General features: G+C 38.9%; 1 protein-coding gene across 3 annotated transcripts in view; it reads left to right on the forward strand.

Moving 5' to 3' along the window:
* The first annotated feature begins 5,208 nt into the window (after positions 1-5,208).
* UBAP1 (ubiquitin associated protein 1) overlaps positions 5,209-20,516 on the forward strand; it is a 57,405-nt gene continuing 42,097 nt past the window's right edge. For 2 of the 3 annotated variants that reach the window (XM_069101900.1, XM_069101899.1), the window contains exon 1: positions 5,315-5,455. Coding sequence is in view for 1 of the 3 variants with exons in the window: in XM_069101901.1 (XP_068958002.1) it covers positions 5,224-5,455 (232 nt within the window). In the remaining 2 variants the exon portion in view is untranslated. Of the gene's footprint in view, positions 5,456-20,516 lie in introns of all 3 variants that reach the window. The other variant, XM_069101901.1, reaches the window with a different exon arrangement.

Consider the following 20,516-nt stretch of genomic DNA (forward strand, 5'->3'; position numbering starts at 1 on the left):
ACATGAAAATATGGTGGGGGTTGAATAAAAACTTATGAGGCCATGTCCAACTCTAACCAGCTGTGAATTCAGAGAATAGTATGCTCCTGTTTATCACAGGGACTCAGTAAGGCAGTACCAGAGAGGTTTTTATTTACGTTAATTTTGCAACCTCCATAAAGTCTTGTAGTCAGAAGGCCCCGGTTGGATTTACTGCACCCTAAGAAAGGACATATAAGAAAAATTAAGATAAGCAATGGAAGACTTATATCAGCAGATGCAGAGTGAAGTAAGTAGAACTAGAAAAGTGATTTATTTGTCACAGTGGGTCTGGTAAGCAGGTTCAGCATACTTAGCAGGGGTGGTCCCCATGTGGAAACGATTGCAGAACTTGATTCTGGAGAAACGTGGTAATATGTTATGGTGGACCCTAACTTCCTGATTTACAGCATGCTGCATTCTGGAATGGGTCTGCTAGGCTTATGGTGAAAAGAAGCCCTTTTGATTGGCTGTGAATCTGGAACCAGGGTATCTTTCAAAGACACTAACCAGAAAAAATGAGGCCAGTTCTCATTTCTACCTGACTGTAAGAAAGCAAGCAGTAAGCTTTCAGTGGGGAAGGGGAAGGGAAGAGGCATTTATTAAGCACCTACTATGTACCAGGTTCTGTGCCTCACTTTAGAAATATTATCTCATTTAATCCTCACAACCACCCCATTTTACAGTTGAGGAAACTGAGGCAGACGGAGGTTAAGGAACTTACCAGGATCACACTGCCAGTGTCTGAGGCCACATTTGAACTTGGGTCTTCTTTTTTTTTTTTTTTTTGCTTTTTGGAGGGCAATTGGGGTTAAGTAACTTGCCCAAGGTCACATGGCTAGGTTTTTTTTTTTTTGTGTGTGTGTGTGTGTTAAGTGTCTGAAGCCAGGTCCGAACTCAGATCCTCCTGACTCTGGGGCTGGCACTCTACTCACTGCGCCACCTGGCCGCCCCTGAACTTGGGTCTTCTTGACTCCAGAGCCAGTGCTCTAAACACTGGGTGACCTAGCTGGGGAGGAAGGCCTCAGGTCTTTGCTGTCTGGCCCCTGAGCACACAGCCCTGTTGCTGCTTTTGTCTCTCTTGTGTCTTTTCTTTACTGAGGGAGTAAGGGAGATTGGAAATGTCTATGACATCATGAGTTTCAAAAGGTCAGAAGAGAAAGCAATGAGATGACTGGGAGCTGGAGTTGTGTTTGCCAGAAGAGAGATGGGAAGAAGGGATGACCTAAGCAACCTTCTCAGATCAGTCAGCCAGTAACAGAGATGTGGCCTCATCCAAACATACACTGTGCCACATTTGGAAGTGAACTTGGTGGGGTCAATAATATGTAGAAACTCCTCTAAGTACATTTCCCACAGAGACTGAGGTGGTATAGTGTACCCTCTAGGTGTAGGGAGATAGAGTGTTTATTTTTGCTATATCTTTGTAAAAGATAATTTATGTTAATTGGTTAAATGGAGCTGAGGAGCTAATCACTGGCAGCTAACATCTGGAGAGAGAACATACTGGTAGGGACTTGAGCTGATACCATCAAAGAAAAATCACCCCCAACCTGTACATTGTACCTAGAATTCTGGAGGGGAGGGCACTGTTGCCTCACTCTGGGAGAATGAGCTCAAAGTACTGCCTCATGCACAATGTAAATTGTAAATGGAAAGAACCAAAAAAAGGAAACTGAACACAGTGTTATAATGACTATGCCTGGCCAAAAGAAAAGTTGTGAATATGTACCTCCCTCCCTTTGCAGAGGTGTACTATGCATATAGAACATCCTATATACAGTTCAACACTGTTAATGTGTTAATTGGTTCTGTTTTTGGTTGACCTGAATGTTTGTTTACTTATTCTCTGTACCATAGTGATTCTAGATCTTGAATAAGCATCTGAGATAAGAAGTCCAAAAAGTGGTTCTGTACCTCTTAGTGCCCCCAAGGCAGAAAAGTCTCCAATCTCCAGCATAGAGAAATTTCCTCACCTAGGAATGGTTCTTTCCTTAAAACCAAGAAATCAGTGGTCTGGATTAAATATAAGCAAACTTTAACTGCTTATTCCACTGGGTTACATGAGGGAAGTGACTTTGTAAACCTGAAAGCATAAAATGAATTAAGACTTTGTAAGGGGGTTTGAGCAGGGCAAATTCTCTAGACAATTTGAATGATCAAGTTCCCCAGCTTTGATAACTCTGTAATTGAATATATATATATATATATATATATAGGCATTCCCTCCAAGACTCATGTTCTCATAAAAATTCTCCATAAGAGCTCTACTTAATATTCTAGGCTCTTCTAGTTCTTTTGACATTTATTGAATGCATGTGGTTCACGTGAGTTATAATTATCACGTGATTTGTTAATAGTACCAGGAAATTATACACATGAACAACATACTAATCTCTCATTTCCAGCAGGGGTGGGACTTTTGGCCATACATAACTGAAATGTTTGTAATTGCAGTTGGTTACCTACCCTTTAGCCTTTAATTTGAAGAGTTTACAACCTGTTATCTATAGTTTGGAACAAAGAGCTCTCTAGCTAAGGTTTAGAAATCACAATTTCCCTCCATCTCCTCCATAGAAGTATGGCAAAATTCTATATCCTAAAAGAGTAGTTTATTTCCATTTAGATGTAGCAATAGAAGCACAATAAAACTATAATTACTTATGTACAGGTATAATCACAATTTAATAATATGCTTTTGCAAAGAGTGAAATTTTCTGACAAATACGTCCCTTGTTTCCCATTTCTCTGTATTTTGACTTAGGCAGCTATCTACTTTGCTTACACCTACTCCTGTTTCTACTGTCACGTAATTCATTACCTTGGAACCTTCTGAGTAAGGAGATTCAATTAAAAAAAAAAACCCTACCCCATTTAGTAAGTAGCTCCTGTGTGCAAGGTACTGTGCTAGATGCCTGAGATGCAAAAATGGAAAATGATGAAGAACTTGCTGTGAATGAGCTTGAAGTCTAATGGAATGAAAAAAATGACAGGAATGCAAATAAGTATGATACAAGGTAGGTTATACTAGGGGCAAATGGGAACCAGGCAAAGTGCTGTGAGAAATTTACAGAAGGAAAGGTTATTTCCATCTGTGGTGAGGGGAGGGAAAGTTTCATGGAGGGGGTGGTTTCTGAGCTGGGCCTTGAGACAAAGAAGGAACTAAAATAGAAATAGGGTAAAAGGAGGCGTCTGTTCCAAGCATGGGAGCAAAAACACTGACACTGAAGGGGACAGGGTGAGATGGGGGCAACTAGAATATAACAAGGGATATGAGGTAAGTAAGGCTGGAGAAGTAGGTTGAAGCCAGATTGCTGAAGGCCTTGAATGCCAGGATAGGGAGTTAAACATCATGTTGGCAATCATGTTCCACTGAAGATTTTTCAGGTAGTGATATAATCAGAGTGACAGTCAGGAAGATTACTCAGACTGTTTCCTGAGTTAAGAATGAATTGGAAGGGCAGCTAGGTGGTACAGTAGGTGCACCAGCCAGGGAGGCAGGAGGATCTGAGTTCAAAATCAGACTCATACATTTCATACTTACTAGCTGTATGACTCTGGGCAAGTCACTTAACCCTGACTGCCTTGGGGGAAAAGCAAAGAATGGATTAGAGACTTTGACTTCAGAAGATCAAAGGTAATCTACTGATTTCTCTCCACTGTTGCTTTGTTTTGCTTAAATATGCTTCTTTGGTATATGGGAAGGTTCTATGGGAGTAGAGTCATGGAAAAGTGACATAGAAATAAAAATAAAGCATCAATAAAACTTTTTTCTTTTTAGGAAAAAGAAAGATGTTAAAAAAACTCAGGACAATTTCCCCTACATAGTATGATCATAGATTTAGATTTGAGGAGACTTTAGGGGGCATTGAGTTCAACCAATTCATTGTTCATATGAAGAACCTCAGGCACAGGGAGATAAAGTGACTTGCCCAAAGCTAATTAGGTAGTATCATAGGCAGGACTTGAATCCAGGTCTTCTCACTCCGGAGCTACACTCTTTCCTCTGTACCTCACTATCTTTGATATGTTCTTGTACCAGGGCAAGTTGCCAAGTCTAAAGTATTTATGCTTAGTATCCACCAATATGGATACATCCATGTCTGATATCTGGCTATGTTTTGGATACTTCAACATCATTCTGTTGAGGTTTAAGGTTTAGGGGTGCTTAGATCCCAAAATACCAACACACTGCGTCCTGCTGAATGAATTCAACTCAAGGCTTCTCTAAATCAAAGTAAAGCAAAGTTTATTAGAGGTTCGCCATAATTGGCAGTCTCTTAAGGAGCTTGAGTATCTGGGACACTTGTACTGGCAAGCAGGCCAGAATAATCTGACACAGAATGAGTCTGTTCTAGATTGGAGACAAGATGGTTCTTATATACAGAAAGGTTGTGGGTGGTCTAGAGGAGGAGTCTGAGGAGGATCTAGAGGATTAAGGGTGGGAAGTAGCTGAAGGCTACCTGGGGATGACAGACAAAGGACGGCTAGGCTAGTAACAGAGATCTGGGTCTAGTGATAATGAAAGGCTATGGCCTCAGATTCAAGGAGAGTTCCAGGGGGTTCCCCGAGCTGTACCTCATCAATTCTAATCAGGTTATTCCTCGTCATTTTGCAAATGAGGAAGCTGAGGCTCAAAGTACTTAATACTCCACCCACCCATCCATCCATAGGTTAGGCTATCCTCAGAGACCGTCTTGAACCGAGGTTCTCCTAACTCTGATGATACTTGGTTTTGGATGTACAGTTAGTGCAAAGCCAGGGGAAGACAGCCTGCGGGCGGCTGTAAATATAGGCCTGGGAGCTCTGAGAAAGCGTGCAGGTGGATGTACAGATTCGGGAGGACAGCTTAGCCTCACCCACAGGTCACCACCCGAGTCCACAAAACCGACCGGATTCTTTACCAACTCTGGAGCAACTTATCACATTGCCTTGTATCATGTGACATTTGTATATTTTACGAGACTATACACTTCTTGAGGGCAGGGAGCGTTTTTTTTTTTAATTTAACTTTGCATTCTCCACCATTTAGTACAGAACTTAGCACATAGTAAGCACAGAACTGACGTTTTGAACTGGAACTAAGTATCAACCAGCTTCAACAAATTCTACTGTCTACCCACAACGCCCCAGGCTAGGGAGGGGAGAGATTATGTCATCGTCAGCTCCTCCCATTGGTTGGGGGAGGTCCTGGAGCGCGACGCGATGACGAAGGACGCCGGAGGGGAGGAGAGCGAAAGGAGGAGGAGGGAAGGAAGCGCACAATATGGCGGCGGCGGTGGCGGCTGGGCCCGGGGAGGGCAGAGCTGGAGGCGGTGCCTCTCTCTCTCCCTAGGGGCTGCTGTAAGGGCTGCGGGGACCGAGCCGGAACATTCGGCCGGCCGGCCGGCGGCGATACCTTTCAAGCCTCGGCGGCGGCGGCGGCGGCGGCGCTCGAGTGAGTGGCCCTCGGGCTCTGAGGCCTCCCCTCTCCAGAGGAGAGCGACCTGGGTTAGGGAGGGGGGAGGGGAGGGCGGAGGGACGTGGGCTGAGGGGCGGAGTGAGGGGCATGAACTGAGGGGCGCGGGGGCGCCGGGTGAACGGCGCGAGACCCTGCGGCTCGAACGGAGGGGCGGGGTGAGGGGCTCCGGGCCCTTCCTGGCCTCCGGGCTAGACCGGTGAAGTCTAAGGGGTTCGGGAGGGCACAGAGACTGAAGGGAAAAGGTGGCCTGTGGAGGGGCTCCGCTGTGAGAGATGGGGACGAGTGAGGTTTTGGGTAGGGGTCAGGTGCGGGGTTAAGCGGGGAAGGAAGGAGGGAGGGACTGTAGGGAGAAGGAAGGTGGGCTCAGATGAAATAGGGGAGACTGGAACGTGGAAGAGTGAACCAGAATTAAGGCAGGGGGAGGCCCAGGACTCTTGTAATGAGGCAGCTAGAGGGTAGGAGGCAGGATTTGGGATAATCTTCCCTATTGTCTTCTTCCCCACTATTTTACCTGTCTCTCCATCTCCGTCTGACCTGCCTGCCTGCCTCTTGTGACTTAGAATAACTTTTCCCCCAAATGAGACAGAAGAGGAATTTAGAATTGGGTATTGAGGGTCAGATTCCATTTCATGGAGGACTGATTCCTAAACTTTCTGCTGTTGCCACACTTGTTTGGAGGACATCTAAAAATTTGCTCAGACTTAGAAATCGATTTAAAAAATTAAAAAGCCTTAGGATTTTAAAATTTATTTTGGAAGCAGCAAGATATTTGGGTTACTCCTGAGTGTTGTGAAATCAGGACTGTAGACCATTGGTTAGATTCTTAAATTTATTTTATTATTGGTCTGTCACTTGTTTATAAGCTTTACACCCCCCCTCCCCCCATCTCTCTTCCCGTTGGTATTTCTGTTCATTATTATCTCTTCAGATTTGGTCATAAAGGAAAAGTCAAATATATCTCTTTATAAGTTTGTTAAAATTGAGCTTTGACTCTTTAGTAGCCACTAACATTTGAGTTATGCAAATTGAAATTGTTAAATCCCAATCTAGTTGACTGGAAAAATCTATTATATATTATTTAGAGGTCAAGAGTATAAAAAGTCCCACAGAATTTAAACGGTGCCTGTTAACTCATTAACTACTGCTCATTTTCTTTAAAAAAAAACTACATGAAATGATAGTTTATAGCTAAAAGCTGTTTCATATTGTTAGTAAGAACCCTGCTTATAAAAAGATAGCAATGTTTTTAAAGTTTTTACTTGTTTATTTAGCATTTCTCTTGTCATATAGGGTGTCTTTGTGAAGTTTTAACCTTTAAAAGCTTAAAACTGCCTCAAGACTTTTGGGAAAGTCTGTGTAGTATATTTGCAAATACTATTATTTGCAAATAATATGATGTTTTTCAATGGGATTTGGAAATGTACAGTGTCATTTTTAGAAGTGGGGGAGCTGAGGCAGAGAGATTTAAATATGGCAAAAGAATTAAAGTGCTTCCTGAATTTTAGTTCAAAACAGTCCAAAACTTGTTACCTCAACATGGCACATTTTTTATTTGCCAGAAATATTTTCCTCTGATTTTAATCTTTGTTTTGAAGGAGACAATAGCAACATACATACTGTTAGATTCATGAACAGATTATCTTGAACCGAATTATTGTTATTAAGAATTACTGTCTTCACCTTGTCCTTCCATTGGCTTTCACCAGCTATTCTTGTGCTTTGTTTTGGTTTGAGGTTTTGTTTGTTTTAGCCTTTTGATTTCTGAGGCAAAGTGTTAATGAAGATCTTTGGAGATTTCCATTCTGTGGTTAGATCCTAGCGTAATGGCATATTTTCATTACAGTAAGAAAAAGTAATATTCTACTCACTGGACCTTTTTGTAGATGGAAGCACTAGAAGTTTTCGTTTTCCTGTTACATGTAGCAAGGTTACTTTTAGTAGTTATTTATGAACAGTATTGAGAAATCAATTTGAACATGAACTTTTTGCCTTCTAAATGATAATTTAGAGTTAGTTACATAAAGTGTTTTACACTCTGTTCTAAGTAGTACTTTGAAGGGAAAATTTGGATGTAAGATTATGAAAATGAGGAATTTCGAATCATAAAAGCTAATAGTTTTTCAGAGTGGTAGAAATTTATCTTAAGCTTTTGTATGCATAATGGTATAAAAGTCTTTTGAAAAAATACTTAAGATTGTTCCTTTTAAGTTTCACTTTAAATTGTCTGAGATATTCATCACATCTTTATATAATAATTGTATGCATAACAGATTAGTGCAGTTTGTAGAGTGGAGTTTATTTTTTTTTTTAATTTTAATTTTTTTTTTCCTTTTGGAGGGAATTGGGTTAAGTAACTTGCCCAAGGTTACACGGCTAGTTTTTTTTTTTATGAGAACTGAACTCGGGTCCTCCTGACTCCAGGCTGGTGCTTTAGTCACCCCGAAGAGTGGAGTTTATACAGACACTGGCTTATAGAATTTAGGCCTACAATTTTAATGATAGAATTTGATTAACCTTATAAACCACCTAGTTAGTCCTCTCTAATTTGAAAGGTGAGGAAACTAAGACCCAACAAGATTGTGATTTAACCAAAGGCTTACAGTTGGTTAGTGGCTTGTATCTTTTCCAAATGTATCTCTATAACAGGATCCTTAGTGTCATAGTCTTAGAAATGATTTTTTAGGTATCTTTCTTTTATATACTTTTGCATTAACATTTCATACTGAGTGCTTTATCTCTGTATATTAGTTTCTTGCACCTCTTATTATTTGTGACAGTTTATCTGTAATAGCAAAATGGTGAAAATGAATAAAGGCTAAGAAGTGGCAGGTGCACCAGTAAATTGTATTGTTGACTGTGGTGAAGGGTCTAAGATTTTGGAATGTAATGTTTTTAATATTAATGAAGCTACTAATTATAAAGAAATTTTCATGGGCACAATTACTTGAATTCTTACTCCATGTAAGAAATCAGCCTTTCATTGACACATAATTTGATTAAAATTTATAGTATAGGGGCGGCTAGGTGGCTCAGTGAATAGAGCACCAGCCCTGGAGTCAGGAGGACCCGAGTTCAAATCTGGCCTCAGACACAACACAAAAACTAGCCATGTGACTTTAGGCAAGTCACTTAACCCCAATTCCCCTACAAAAAGCAAAAAAAGAAAAAATTATAGTATAGGAATGAATTTTACTAATGTAATATATAAACACAGACTTATAAAGATACTTGTGTTTTGCTACTGCTGTAGCTTTGAATAAATGAATATGTTTATTGAAATTTACTGAAAATTCAGATATATTATGACCTGTTTTGGGATTAGTCTAGAATAGTGATTTCTAAACTGTTTTTATTGTATTCCCTAATAGTAAAAAGCATTTAAGCATGCTCCCACAACATATGTACTTTTACTTTTTAAAAAATAAATTGTATATAATATTGTACTACTAATTATGTACATCCCTAAAGTTATATTTTTGTAGTAATAATAATTACTTACATTCTAAAGGTTATGCAAAAATAGAGATTAAAAAAGGATCAGCTAAAATAAAATAATGTTTCTTCCTAGATTCAGTAGGGAGCTGCTAGAATTTATTAAGTAGAGTAGTGACATGATCAGATTTTTTCTTTCGGAAAGTCACTTTGGCAGCTGTGTGGAAAATGGATTGTAGAAGGAAAAGACTTACGACGGGGAGACTAAATAGAAGGCACTTGCAGTCTTAGTTCTTTTGAGAGGTAGTGAGGACCTAACCTAGGATGCTGGCAGTGTGAGTAGTGAGATACATTTGTCCACTGATTGGGCATGTGGGGTGAGGAAGAGTAAGATTTTGAATATCACATTGAGGATACACTGAAGATGATGACACCCAGGATTTGAAGGATGTCAATACTGGACAGAAATAGGGAAGGTGACAAGACGGGTGAGTTAAGGGGGAAAGAAAATGTAAAAGAATTTTTATTGCAAATCGCAACCTATCCCTGTGACTGCCTCATCATTCTTTGCATCTCGTTTGTTCCAGGGGAAATGAAAAGAGCCAATTAGCTAGCTCTCAGAGGGGTCTTTGTCACAACTAGGAGGAGACCTGAGGGATAAGAATTGGTTATAGGATTGGAGAGAATTTCCCCAATGGTGCCTGAGTAGTAGTAGAACTATCTCCTTCACTGAGGCAATTCAGGCAGTTTGAAGAAGGTTGAAAAGTTGTACTTCCCATCTTCCCACTCTCCAGATGGTCCACTGCCTCTTTGAATTAAAGTCACGATTTCATAGGGGACCTGAACTTCCAGTTTAGACCACCGGTCTAAGAACAGCATTTCCCTAATTAATTTTGCCATAGAAAAGTTTGATACATTGATGAAACACGCAAATATGAATCAAGGGGTATACTTAACTGCTTGGCAGCATTTTGGAAGAAATGAAACTTACTTTCATATTTGAAAAGTGCTTTGTATAATCCATATTTGATACATGCATGATTGTATATTTAATATTTTAGAGGGAAAAATATTGCTATATTGAAGTTTCTTTTCAAAGAACTCTCAATAGTATATGGAACACCAGGGTTCTGCATGACACAGTTTTGAATATGCTGGAGAATAAATGTTTGCTGGAAATACCATGTTTCTAAAATGACTGTCACAAAACCATTTTAGGGATTAGGACTAGACCTGTAATTTCATTGGCATAGAGAATTCCAGATTAGGTAACTCCTACCCATGCAGTTTCTATAACTAGTCTTTTTTTTTTTATATTAAGCAATCAGGGTTAAGTAACTTGCTCAAGGTTACACGGCCAGGTGTTTCTGGGTGGGTGCCAAGTGTATGAGCCCGGGATTCGATCTCCAGGTCGTTCTGACACTGGAGTCGGTGCTCTTACTCGCTGTGCTACCTGGCCGCCCCTTATAACTAGTCTTAATAATATGCAATGAATAGCTAGCATTTATATGAGACTTTAAAGTTTACTAAGTGCTTTACATACATTATTCTCATTTGATCCTAACCACAACCCTGTGAGATAGGTGCTATTATTATCTCCATTTTTATAGGTAAGAAAACTGAGGCTGAAAAAGGTTAAATGATCTGCTAGGGTCTTAGGGAGTTGCCTAGGGCAGGGTTGTCAGACTGGTTCCCAAGTGCTACTTGAACCAGATTAAAATGTAATTGGGAAATACTCAACAAAATAAAAATGTACCACAAAGATAATGTTAAATTTGTTATTTTCTAAATATGGCCCACAGGGATCTGATTCTATTTGAGTTTAACTTCACTGGAGTGCTCAGAAATTTTGACTTGCCCCAGGGCCAGTATGTGTCAGAAGTGGGACTTTAACCCAGATCTAACCGACTTTGAGGCTAGCTCTCTATTCCCTAAACATTAAAAAGATAAAAAGTAGTTTTAAGATCAGCAATTGCTGCTTACTGTCTGGTAGCAGTAGATTTTTATTGAAGTGGTAGTTTAACCTGAGAGCAAAGAATTCAGAGTTTGAATCATTCCCATAATGAGTGTTTTAGAAGAAAATTAAGTGTGTGTATGTGTATGTCTATTCAGCATTTAAAACTGTTTGACTAGAAAGAACAATGTTCATGAGTGATTCAAAAATTTTCATAGTGGCTAGAATTTTTCACATCTGTATTGCAGAATCAAATTTAGCCCAGGGTAGTGGTGACCAAAAGTTTGTTGTAAATACTTGGTTCCTAATTAGGTTACCTACTGATAAAACTTACTATCATTGTTATTTGTAGCTTGCTAAACATTTCCTAGTGTTTAAAGCATGGTGCAGGTGATACAGTGACCAAGAAGCTTCTTCAAAAATCAAAGACCTAGTATAAGGTCAGTGCCCAATAGTAATATCTTACATTTGTATAGAGCTTCATAATTTGCAAAGCATTATCACCTTATCATCTTCTTTGACCATCACAAGCTAGACTAGGGCTTGCCCCCATGTTTATGTAGTTAAGGCAAATGAGACCTAGGGAGGACAAGTGATTTGCACAACACAGCAGTGTCTACACCAGTATTCAGGTGGTAGGACTTTCCTACCAGCTTTTTTTCTATTTCTTCATTCATATCTCCTTTTTATTTCGTGGTAGTCTTCTCAATTCAAATCAATAAGCATTTATTAAGCACCTACCATGTACTAGGTACTTGTACCTAGGTTCTTGGTCCTGGGACTATAATGAAAAAAATAATAACTTTTTGTTTGCCCTAGAGAACTTATATTCTACTAGGAGGATTCATTGTGTTGACAAATAAGCAAATATAAAGCATATACAAAGTATGTAAAAGTAACTTTGGGGAGGGGTAGTCAGGGAAGGCCTTTTGTAGGAGGTCATATCTGAGCAGATCTCTAGAGGAAACTAAGGATTGTAAGAAGGCTGAGGTAAGGAAGGAGAGCATCCCAAGCATGGAGGAGGGAGTGAGGGAGAGGGAGACAGAGACAGAGAGAAAAGATGGGATGTAGAGGGAATAACAAGCTAGTTTGGCTGGAATGAGGAGCATGTAAAGGGGTGTAATATGAATAAATCTAGAAAAGTATACCATAGCCAGCATCTAAATTTAAATAGGCAACAAAGGAATTTGTATTTTACCCTTAATAGAGAACCACTAGACCTTTTTTAGCAGGGGTATTGTGACATGATCAGACCTGTGCTGTAGAAATATTATTGTGGTAACTCTGAAGGATGGATTAGAGAGAAGAAAGTAATTGAGAGGCTTTCACAATAGTTGGACAAGATGAGACTGATGAGGGCCTGAGCTTGGGTTGGTGGCTGCATGAGTACAGAGAAGGAGCTGATACAAGAGATGTTGGGGTGATAAAACTCTCAAGGATTATGGATGAGTTGTTGATGATTCTGGGGTTGTGCATCTGGAAAGATGATGGTACCCTTGGTGTTGAATTTGACAAGACTGTGGAAATGTCCAGGAGGCATTTGATCCTGTGGTAGTGGAGCTCAGAGAACTGAGAACCAGACATTTAGATTATGGGGTTATGTGCATATATGTAATAATTGAACTGATCAAAGCTAATGATGTCACTGTGGGAAGAGAAGAGGATTCAGGAAAGATCCATAGAGGGCCACCCACATTTAGTTAAGAAAATTGTAGCAGGAGAGAATGCTATATAGGAGAAGGTTGGTTAACAGTCAGGATGTGTAGTGAGGTCAAGTAAAAGTGTTATTGAAAAAGGACCTTTGGAGTTAGCATTTAAGATATCACTGAATTGTTGGATGAAGTTGGGGAGTATATTCAGAAATAGCTCATTTTTAAAACGGCATCTATAAAAAAAATTTTTTTTTAAGCAATTGGGGTTAAGTAACTTGCTCAAGGTTACGCGGCCAGGTGTTTCTTGATGGTGCTAAGTGTCTGAGCCCGGGATTCGATCTCCAGGTCATCCCGACACTGGAGCTGGTGCTCTTACTCGCTGTGCTAACTGGCCACTCCCATCTATAAAATTTTAAGAGATCCACAGTACTTTTGGATTGTTGTGTTGTTTCAGTTTTGTCAGACGCTTTGTGACCACATTTGGGGTTTTCTTGACAAAGATACTGGTGTGGTTTACCATTTACTTCTCCAGTTCATTTTACTGATGAGGAGCTGAGGCAAATAGGATTAAGTAACTTGGCTAGAGTTACGCAGCTCAGGAAGATGAGTCTTTCTGACTCCAGGCCCTGAAGCTCTATCCACTGCCCTACCTAGCTGCCCACTTTTGGATAAAGCAGTTCAAATAGAGAAAGATTGAGAAAGGAGGTAAGAGAGTTGAAGTGATTATAAGTCAATAATCAATAAATATTTCTTAAGAGCTTACAATGTTCCTGGTAGTCTGCTAAATGCTAGGGATACAAATTAGAAGAAAAAGTTCCTATCTATCCTCAAGGAGCTTACAGTCTGGTGGGAGAAGATGCACAAAAGGAATCTGTAAAGTGAGGAAGAGGAGAAGGTGTCTGGGGCATGGTGGAGAAGTCAGAGAAATCCCAAAGTAGTGTAGCCAGGTGAAAAAGGTAGGAAGTAAGGTGGGAACTAAGACTGGAAAGGTAGGAGGGAATTAGTTTATGAGGGCTTTGAATGCCCCAGAGCATTTTGTATTTGTTCCTGGAGGCAGTAGGAAACCACTGGAGTTTATTGAGCAGAGAGGGTGACATGATCTGCTTTTTTAGGAAAATCACTGTAGTGGCTGAATGGAGGATGGATTGGAGCAGGCAGAGACTTTAGGCAGACAGATCCACCAGCAGGGTGATACAGTAGTCCAGGCATGTGATTATGAAGTCTTGCACCAGAATGGTAGCAGTGTCAGAGAACAGGGTTTGCAAAGGCTAAATCTTTAGTCGTTGGCAACAGCTTGGATGTGAGGTGTGAGAGTGAGTGCGGGGGTCCAAGATAACTCCTAGATTGTAAGCTTGAGGGACTGGGAGGATATTATTGCCCTCTATACCAATAGGGAAAGGAGGAGGGTAGAGTTTAGGGGGAAAATAATGAGTAATATTTTGGATATATTGCGTTTAAGATGTCTTCTGGACATCCAGTTTGAGAGGTCTGAATAGTTGGAGATGCAAGATTGGAAGTAGTCCAAGAGGTTGGGATTGGACCAGGTAGGTTTAAGATTTCTTCAACATGGAGATAATTAAGTCCATGGGAGCTAATGAACTCACCAAGTAAAGTAGCTAGCATAGAGGGGGAAGAGAAGAGAGCCCAGACTAGGGTTAGAGGATAGAGGAGAGATAGAGGAGCATCAGATCGGTAGGCAGAGAACCAGGAGAGAATGATTTTCCCCAAAACCAAGAAACAAGAGAATATCAAGGAGAGCTCTCAAGTAATGAAGTGTGAGTATTAGGGCTTTGTAATGTGGTGTAGAATGATGAGATTTTTCCCAATGATGAGTTTCCCAAGGCATGGTGGAGAAGTCAGAGAAGTCCCAAAGTAGCATAGCCAGGTAGGAAATGAAGGCTTGAGGGAGAGAGGGGACATTTACTTGACTGGTTGTCTTGGTCAAGTGAAAGTTTTTTTTTTTTAATGGCTGAGGGATATCTGGGAATGTTGATAAGCAGAAGAGCAGCCAGTGAAAAGATTGAAGGTGAACAGGAGGATGATTAAAGAGGCAAACTCCTAGAGGGTCAGAAGGGCATGAGATCAAAGGATAGAATTGCTGTTTAATTTAGGAAGGCACTATGAATGCATTTATTCTCGAACATTATTTTTAAGCTGAGGTTAGCACAGTTATGTTAAGCAGAGGTAATTAGTAGGAAAACCTGGATTCAAGTCCTGTCTCTGACATACTGGCTATGTAACCTTGGGCAAATCACTTAACCTTTTAATGAATGAATGAATGAATGAAACACTTAATATGTGATAAGTGCTGGGGACACAAATAGAAAAGTAACAAAGTCCCTGATGCTCTCAAGGAGTTCACATTCTGATGGGAGAGACAATACATATGGAAAGTTTCAACTCTGGGTCAGACAGAAAGGTCCTTATGGGACAGCATCAAAGTAAATGTTAATGCCTTTTCTTTAATGTCTTTTACACTGAAAAAATCTTACCAGTTTCAGATGTTGAACCACCTAGACTGTATCAAAGACTGTAACATAGGGAGGCAAGAAATTTCTTTTCTGACTCTTTAAACAGCTATGGCTTATAGCACCTGAAGGAGCAGTTGCCAGGGCTGCTCTCCATAAGAGTTGCTTCCCAGGATGATGTTTGAGGACACGGGGCTGGAAGCACTGCCATTGCCAAGGTTCTTGGGTTCCTGGTTCTGGACTGTTTCCATCATGGTCTAAGGGGAAGTGGTGGTCAAGCTGGTATTGGTTTGACTTGCTTGGCACATGCTACTTCCTCTCAGGGTGCCTTGCTGCTTCAGTTAGGCTGGTTTGCCTGCCCTTGATGTAGCAGTTGGAAGACAGTTTGGTAATTGGTGGGAATGGCTGGCCCCTTTGTCATAGGAGTTACTCCTCCAGATGATGACTTTGAAGACTGGACTGGAAGCAGGAATGGTATTATGGTGTGTAGTACTGACATTTCTAGGCTTCTTGTGCCTAATTTCTTGTTGGTGACAGTTGGTCGACACTTGTTGCTGGTAGTGAAAGGAAGTGGGTCCCCTCTCCAAAATGATTTTTTCCACTCAGTGATGGCCATGAGATCAGTCACAAGCCAGTTGGTATCTTACCTGAAATCTAAGGGATGTGCATAATTTCAGTAAAAATAAAACAGAATAGCTTGTGAGACGGTTGGCAAATTTCTAACCAAATTCTGTTCATAATGAAGCACTGTAAGCTAATATCTAAAAATCTTTAAAAAATACATTTATTGATGCCTTCTGTCTTTCTATTGGTCATTTCAACCTTCTGTCCCTCCAGACTGCACTCTCCCTTATGACAAAAACATTTAAGCAAAAATACAGGCCCTATTTGCATTAAAATCTGGAAAAGCTAGTGGAAACATTGTCAATGCTAAGAGCCAAACATCAGTTGTCTTCCAGATAATAAGCATGAACCTAGAGTTATCTCATGAAGTCATTTTTATTTGGTGAATTCTGCTACCCTTGGGCAAAATGGCTTAAAGATCAATGAGCACGCTCCAGTCCCAGCTCTGCAGCTAACTTTCCCTGGCCCTCTGCTTCCTTCAGATACTAAAATTCTATAATTCTGTAATACAGGGTCTGTTCGGAAGGCTGTTAAAGTTTTTACTTTTCTATTAACTTTAATGGCAAGCATTACATTTTTTAAAAAGATTAAGAACTTAATGGATGAGAATTGGAGAATAATAACTTATTAATAGTCTTGCTTCTAATTCCACTCCATTTTACTTCACTTCTACATATTATCTAAAGTTCTCTTCCCACATATTAGCCCATTAGGCTACAACTGTGGGGGCTCCCACCCTTTTTGTGAGGAGGAGATATTTGTCATTTCCCTGAAGCCTTGGAATAGAGTGGAAAGAGACACAAGTTACCAACCAAAATGTTCTACAGCAGGCAATTTTCTTCTTAATGATGGAATTCCTCAGCAAACCTTAGAAAGGCCAGGACAGCTAAACTAATCCATAGGTTTGGATCTCTGTTGGTTTCCATCCAAATATAACTGATCACTTGCTTGGTAGGAAAAAAAAAATATATGGATAAACAATACTTACTCTAGAGAATAAAAGTGCTTCCAGTTGTAAACAGGAAAATGCCATGTGTTTCCCCAAGAGAAAAGTGGCCAAAAAATATGGACTTTTCAAATGAAAGTTAAATTATCTACCATGTGAAAAAATGTTCCACATCATTAAAAACTTTGCTTCAAAATTTGTATTTCACAAAGGATCATCTATCCAGCTTTTAATCTATGAAATGATACAACAATTTATATTCATTCAACACTATCACTGTTTCATATATTATTATGTATTGTTATATTATCATATGAGGAGTTTCTAAACCAGGTATTCTCCACAAATGTGGGAATGGGGGGAGTGCCAACAGATACATAAGGAATGGTTAAAGTAGTCAAACTATAGATTACGTTTTCCATTCATGGGTTATGAAATGCGTCTTATTACTTTATGGTGAGCCCATATATGCCTCAGTTATCAGTGAAGGCTTTTAAGTCTTCAATGATTATGAGATGCCTATTATGTCAAATAAAAAGCTTAGGCCAGGGTACTATTATTCCAGGTGCTACCATAAAATAATGCAAACACAGTCTCTCTTAGGAGTAAACATATGTTTAGGATTATGGGAGGATTACAGATTTAGAGCTCAGTGGGACCTTATAGGTCCTCTAGGTACAAAGGTTTTAAACTTGGGATCTATGAAATTGGTCTTTTCATATATTTTGACAGTTATGTTTCATTAATTGTTCCCTTTGTAATCCTATGTATTTTGTGTCTTGAAAAATATTATACTCAGAAGGGATCCATAGGCCTTCTCAGACCTCCAAAAGGGTCCATGTCACAAAAAAAGTTAAGAAACCCCTACTCTTGTCCAATCCCCCCCTTATTTTACAGATGAGGAACCAGGCCCCGGTGATTAAATAACCCAAGCCCTCTGACTCTAAATCCAGAGTTCTTTCTACTTCCTCCTAATGAGGAAACTGAGGCTCATAGAGATTAAACAATTTGACCAAGGTCATATATAATTAGTAATTGGTAAAGGTGGGATTCCGGCATAAGTTTTCCTGTCTCCAAGTTCAACATTCTGTCTGCTATGCCTTGGAAGTTCTCTTAATTAAAGGCATAAAATGAATCTCTGTTTAGTGCACAAAAAAGAAAATTTAAGTATAGTATGGCCATTTCAGGGGAATGTGCAATGTTATTATAACATTGTTATATAATAACAACAATGTTATTATTCAGTGAGGCAGCATGAAGATATATAATAAACCTAAAGACCACAGCCTAAAGCTCCACTCTAGGAAATAGTTTAATAGTGACGAAAGCTACAACTGCCCAGAGATTTAGATAGTAAAAGAATAAAATTAAACTCTTCCAAGATTTTTCATCCCACACATGATTCTTGATTAAAAAACAAACTGAAAAATTTGTTTTAAGGACATGAAAAATCTAAAATGAATTCAGTACTGTCAACACAAGGAAATTCTCTGACTAGTTGCCAATAATATGGGATCTTACTTTTATTTTATAAAAACATTGAATTCTGCCCAGACACTTACTTGCTGCCCTACTTATTTGTCTCCTTAAGTAATTTTTAACCTGTCTCAGCCTCAGTTTTCTCAATTTGTGCAGAAAGGAGAGCGATAATCTGCAAAATGGGGATTACAACAATAGCACCTATCTCACAGTCTGTTACCTACAATTTAATGTCAAACTGAGCCAGCCAGCTTGTTTCTCACACACTTCTCTGCTTCTGTACCTTTGCCTGAGTAGCCCCCATATGCCTAAAATGCTGTCACTTTCCTCTCTGATTCAGACTGCATAAATTCCTTTGAGATGGCTTACATGAAAACCTTCTGGAGACCTTTACCATTCTGCTCTGCTGTTAAGAGCCTTTCTTTCAAGTTCTGAACCTTCTTTGTATCATAGACCCCTTTGGAAGTCTAGCAGTCTATGGGCCCTTTCTTAGAATTTTAAAATTTGTAATTGAAGGGAATGCTTTAGCATTTCTAATTTCAGTTCTAACTTTTTTTCCCCACTAAAGTTCATACGGTCCCTGAATATGAAGTTTCTCTGTCAAACAATTACCTTCCCTCTTGTGCATGTCTATTAATTTACATGTTGTCTCCCTGAGTAGAATGTAAGCTCCTTTGAGGTCAGGGGCTGTTTTTCCTTTTCTTTGTGTTCCTAGCACAGTGCCTGACAATAAGTGCTTAATAAATAAATGATTGTTGACTGACTTATCTTCACCAACCACTTAGTATCTTTTCTTGACTGTTCTTATTTAGCACCCTTTACCTGCTCAAAAATCTGATCATCTTTGATATTCTTCACCAACCTGTACTTTCACCATCCTATATCTTTAACTATCATATTCTATACCCATATCCCATATTCAATCACATATAACCCATCACAAAGTTCTTCTTGGTGAGAAATGTAAAAGGTAGAATGTGCCCTAGTCCAGACCCTACCTTGCAACTTGACTATGCATATGGCCAATATGGCATTATACCTTTTGCCTCTGTCCTTATTCTATACAGAGTCGTAAGATTTATTCTTACAAATCTCTCTGATCACATAATTTTTCTTTTATGATGACTCCAATTACCTTACATTAAATTTAAACTGTAGTTTATCAACTTTAAAACAAATGTTTATTATTGATTTGGTACCTCTTAACTCTTCATCTGCTGTACCTCATCTCATATCAAGTTTAGCAACCTCTTTAACATTGTAATTGTATCAAATGATATAATGGAATATTTCACTCATTTTGAAGTAAAGAATATGAGTTTCAGTAACACCTCTTTCTTTACTACCAGGAAGAACAAGGTACTCCAGAAGGAAATTTTATTTCCCCCAGGAATATGCTGTACTAGTTTTTTTTTTTTAAATAAATTTAATTAATTCTTTAATAAATAAAAATCTAGTTTCTTTCTTTTCCACTCCCTTCTCACGTTGAAAAAGGCAAAACAGAACCCTTGTAGCAAATATGTACAGTCAGGCAAAAAAAAGCACCGAATTGGCCATATTTTTAAAAATATATAAATTTTGTGTATGTCGGGGAAATAAATTTTTGAAACTGGGATTAAGGGCTAAAACTTTATTTTTAACAAAAGCATTTTTGAAAGGTAATCAGATATTTGTTATATGGGCTCAGCAGATTGAGGGAAGAATACATTGGGAAATGAAGGTTATAGAAAAAGAAAATAAACATTTTAAAAAGAAATAATAAAATATCATGCAAACTGTATTCAGAACTCACTTGGGAAAAAAAATTTGCATCACATCTTCTAAAAATCTATTTAAAAAAATTTTAAAGTCTGCTATCCAAGATATATAGAAAGTTGACCCTAACAGATAAGACCACTAGCTATTCCTCCATAAAGAATATGAAGTTTCTTCAAAGAAGAAATGGAAATGCTCAACCATCACAAGAATAAATGAAATGAAAATAGTCTCAGAAGTTTTACCCAGCACACACTAAATTGGCCAAAAAACCAACCCAGTAAAAGATTGAAGTCATTGGAGCACCTTGCAGGAAGATGTACAAATTCACTTTTGTTGGTGCTATGAATTGATTCAGTAATATAAAAATTGTAATTGTATAAGTTGCTAAACTGTTTACATACTTTGTTTCAGAGCTTTTACAGTGCATTTATCTCAAGGGGACTCAAATGACAGAAATATTCCATATATTCTGAAATAATTCCTAACAGTACTTTTTATAGTAGCAAAATTAGAGGCAGAGTAGATGTCTATCAACTAGGGAACAAATGGATGACTATACAAAATACAGTGTATGTATGTAGTGGAATACTGATTGTTGAACTTAACTGTGATACAAAAAGAAACAATGAAACTTAATACCTAAAGAGATCAAAGAAAAAAGGACCAAAGCTTACAAGAAATATATATATATATATATATATATATATATATATATATATATATA

The sequence above is a fragment of the Petaurus breviceps genome, unplaced genomic scaffold, assembly GCF_028583685.1.
Source record: "Petaurus breviceps papuanus isolate PSGF00001 unplaced genomic scaffold, PetGlider_PUasm1.0 520, whole genome shotgun sequence".
NCBI lineage: Eukaryota > Metazoa > Chordata > Mammalia > Diprotodontia > Petauridae > Petaurus > Petaurus breviceps.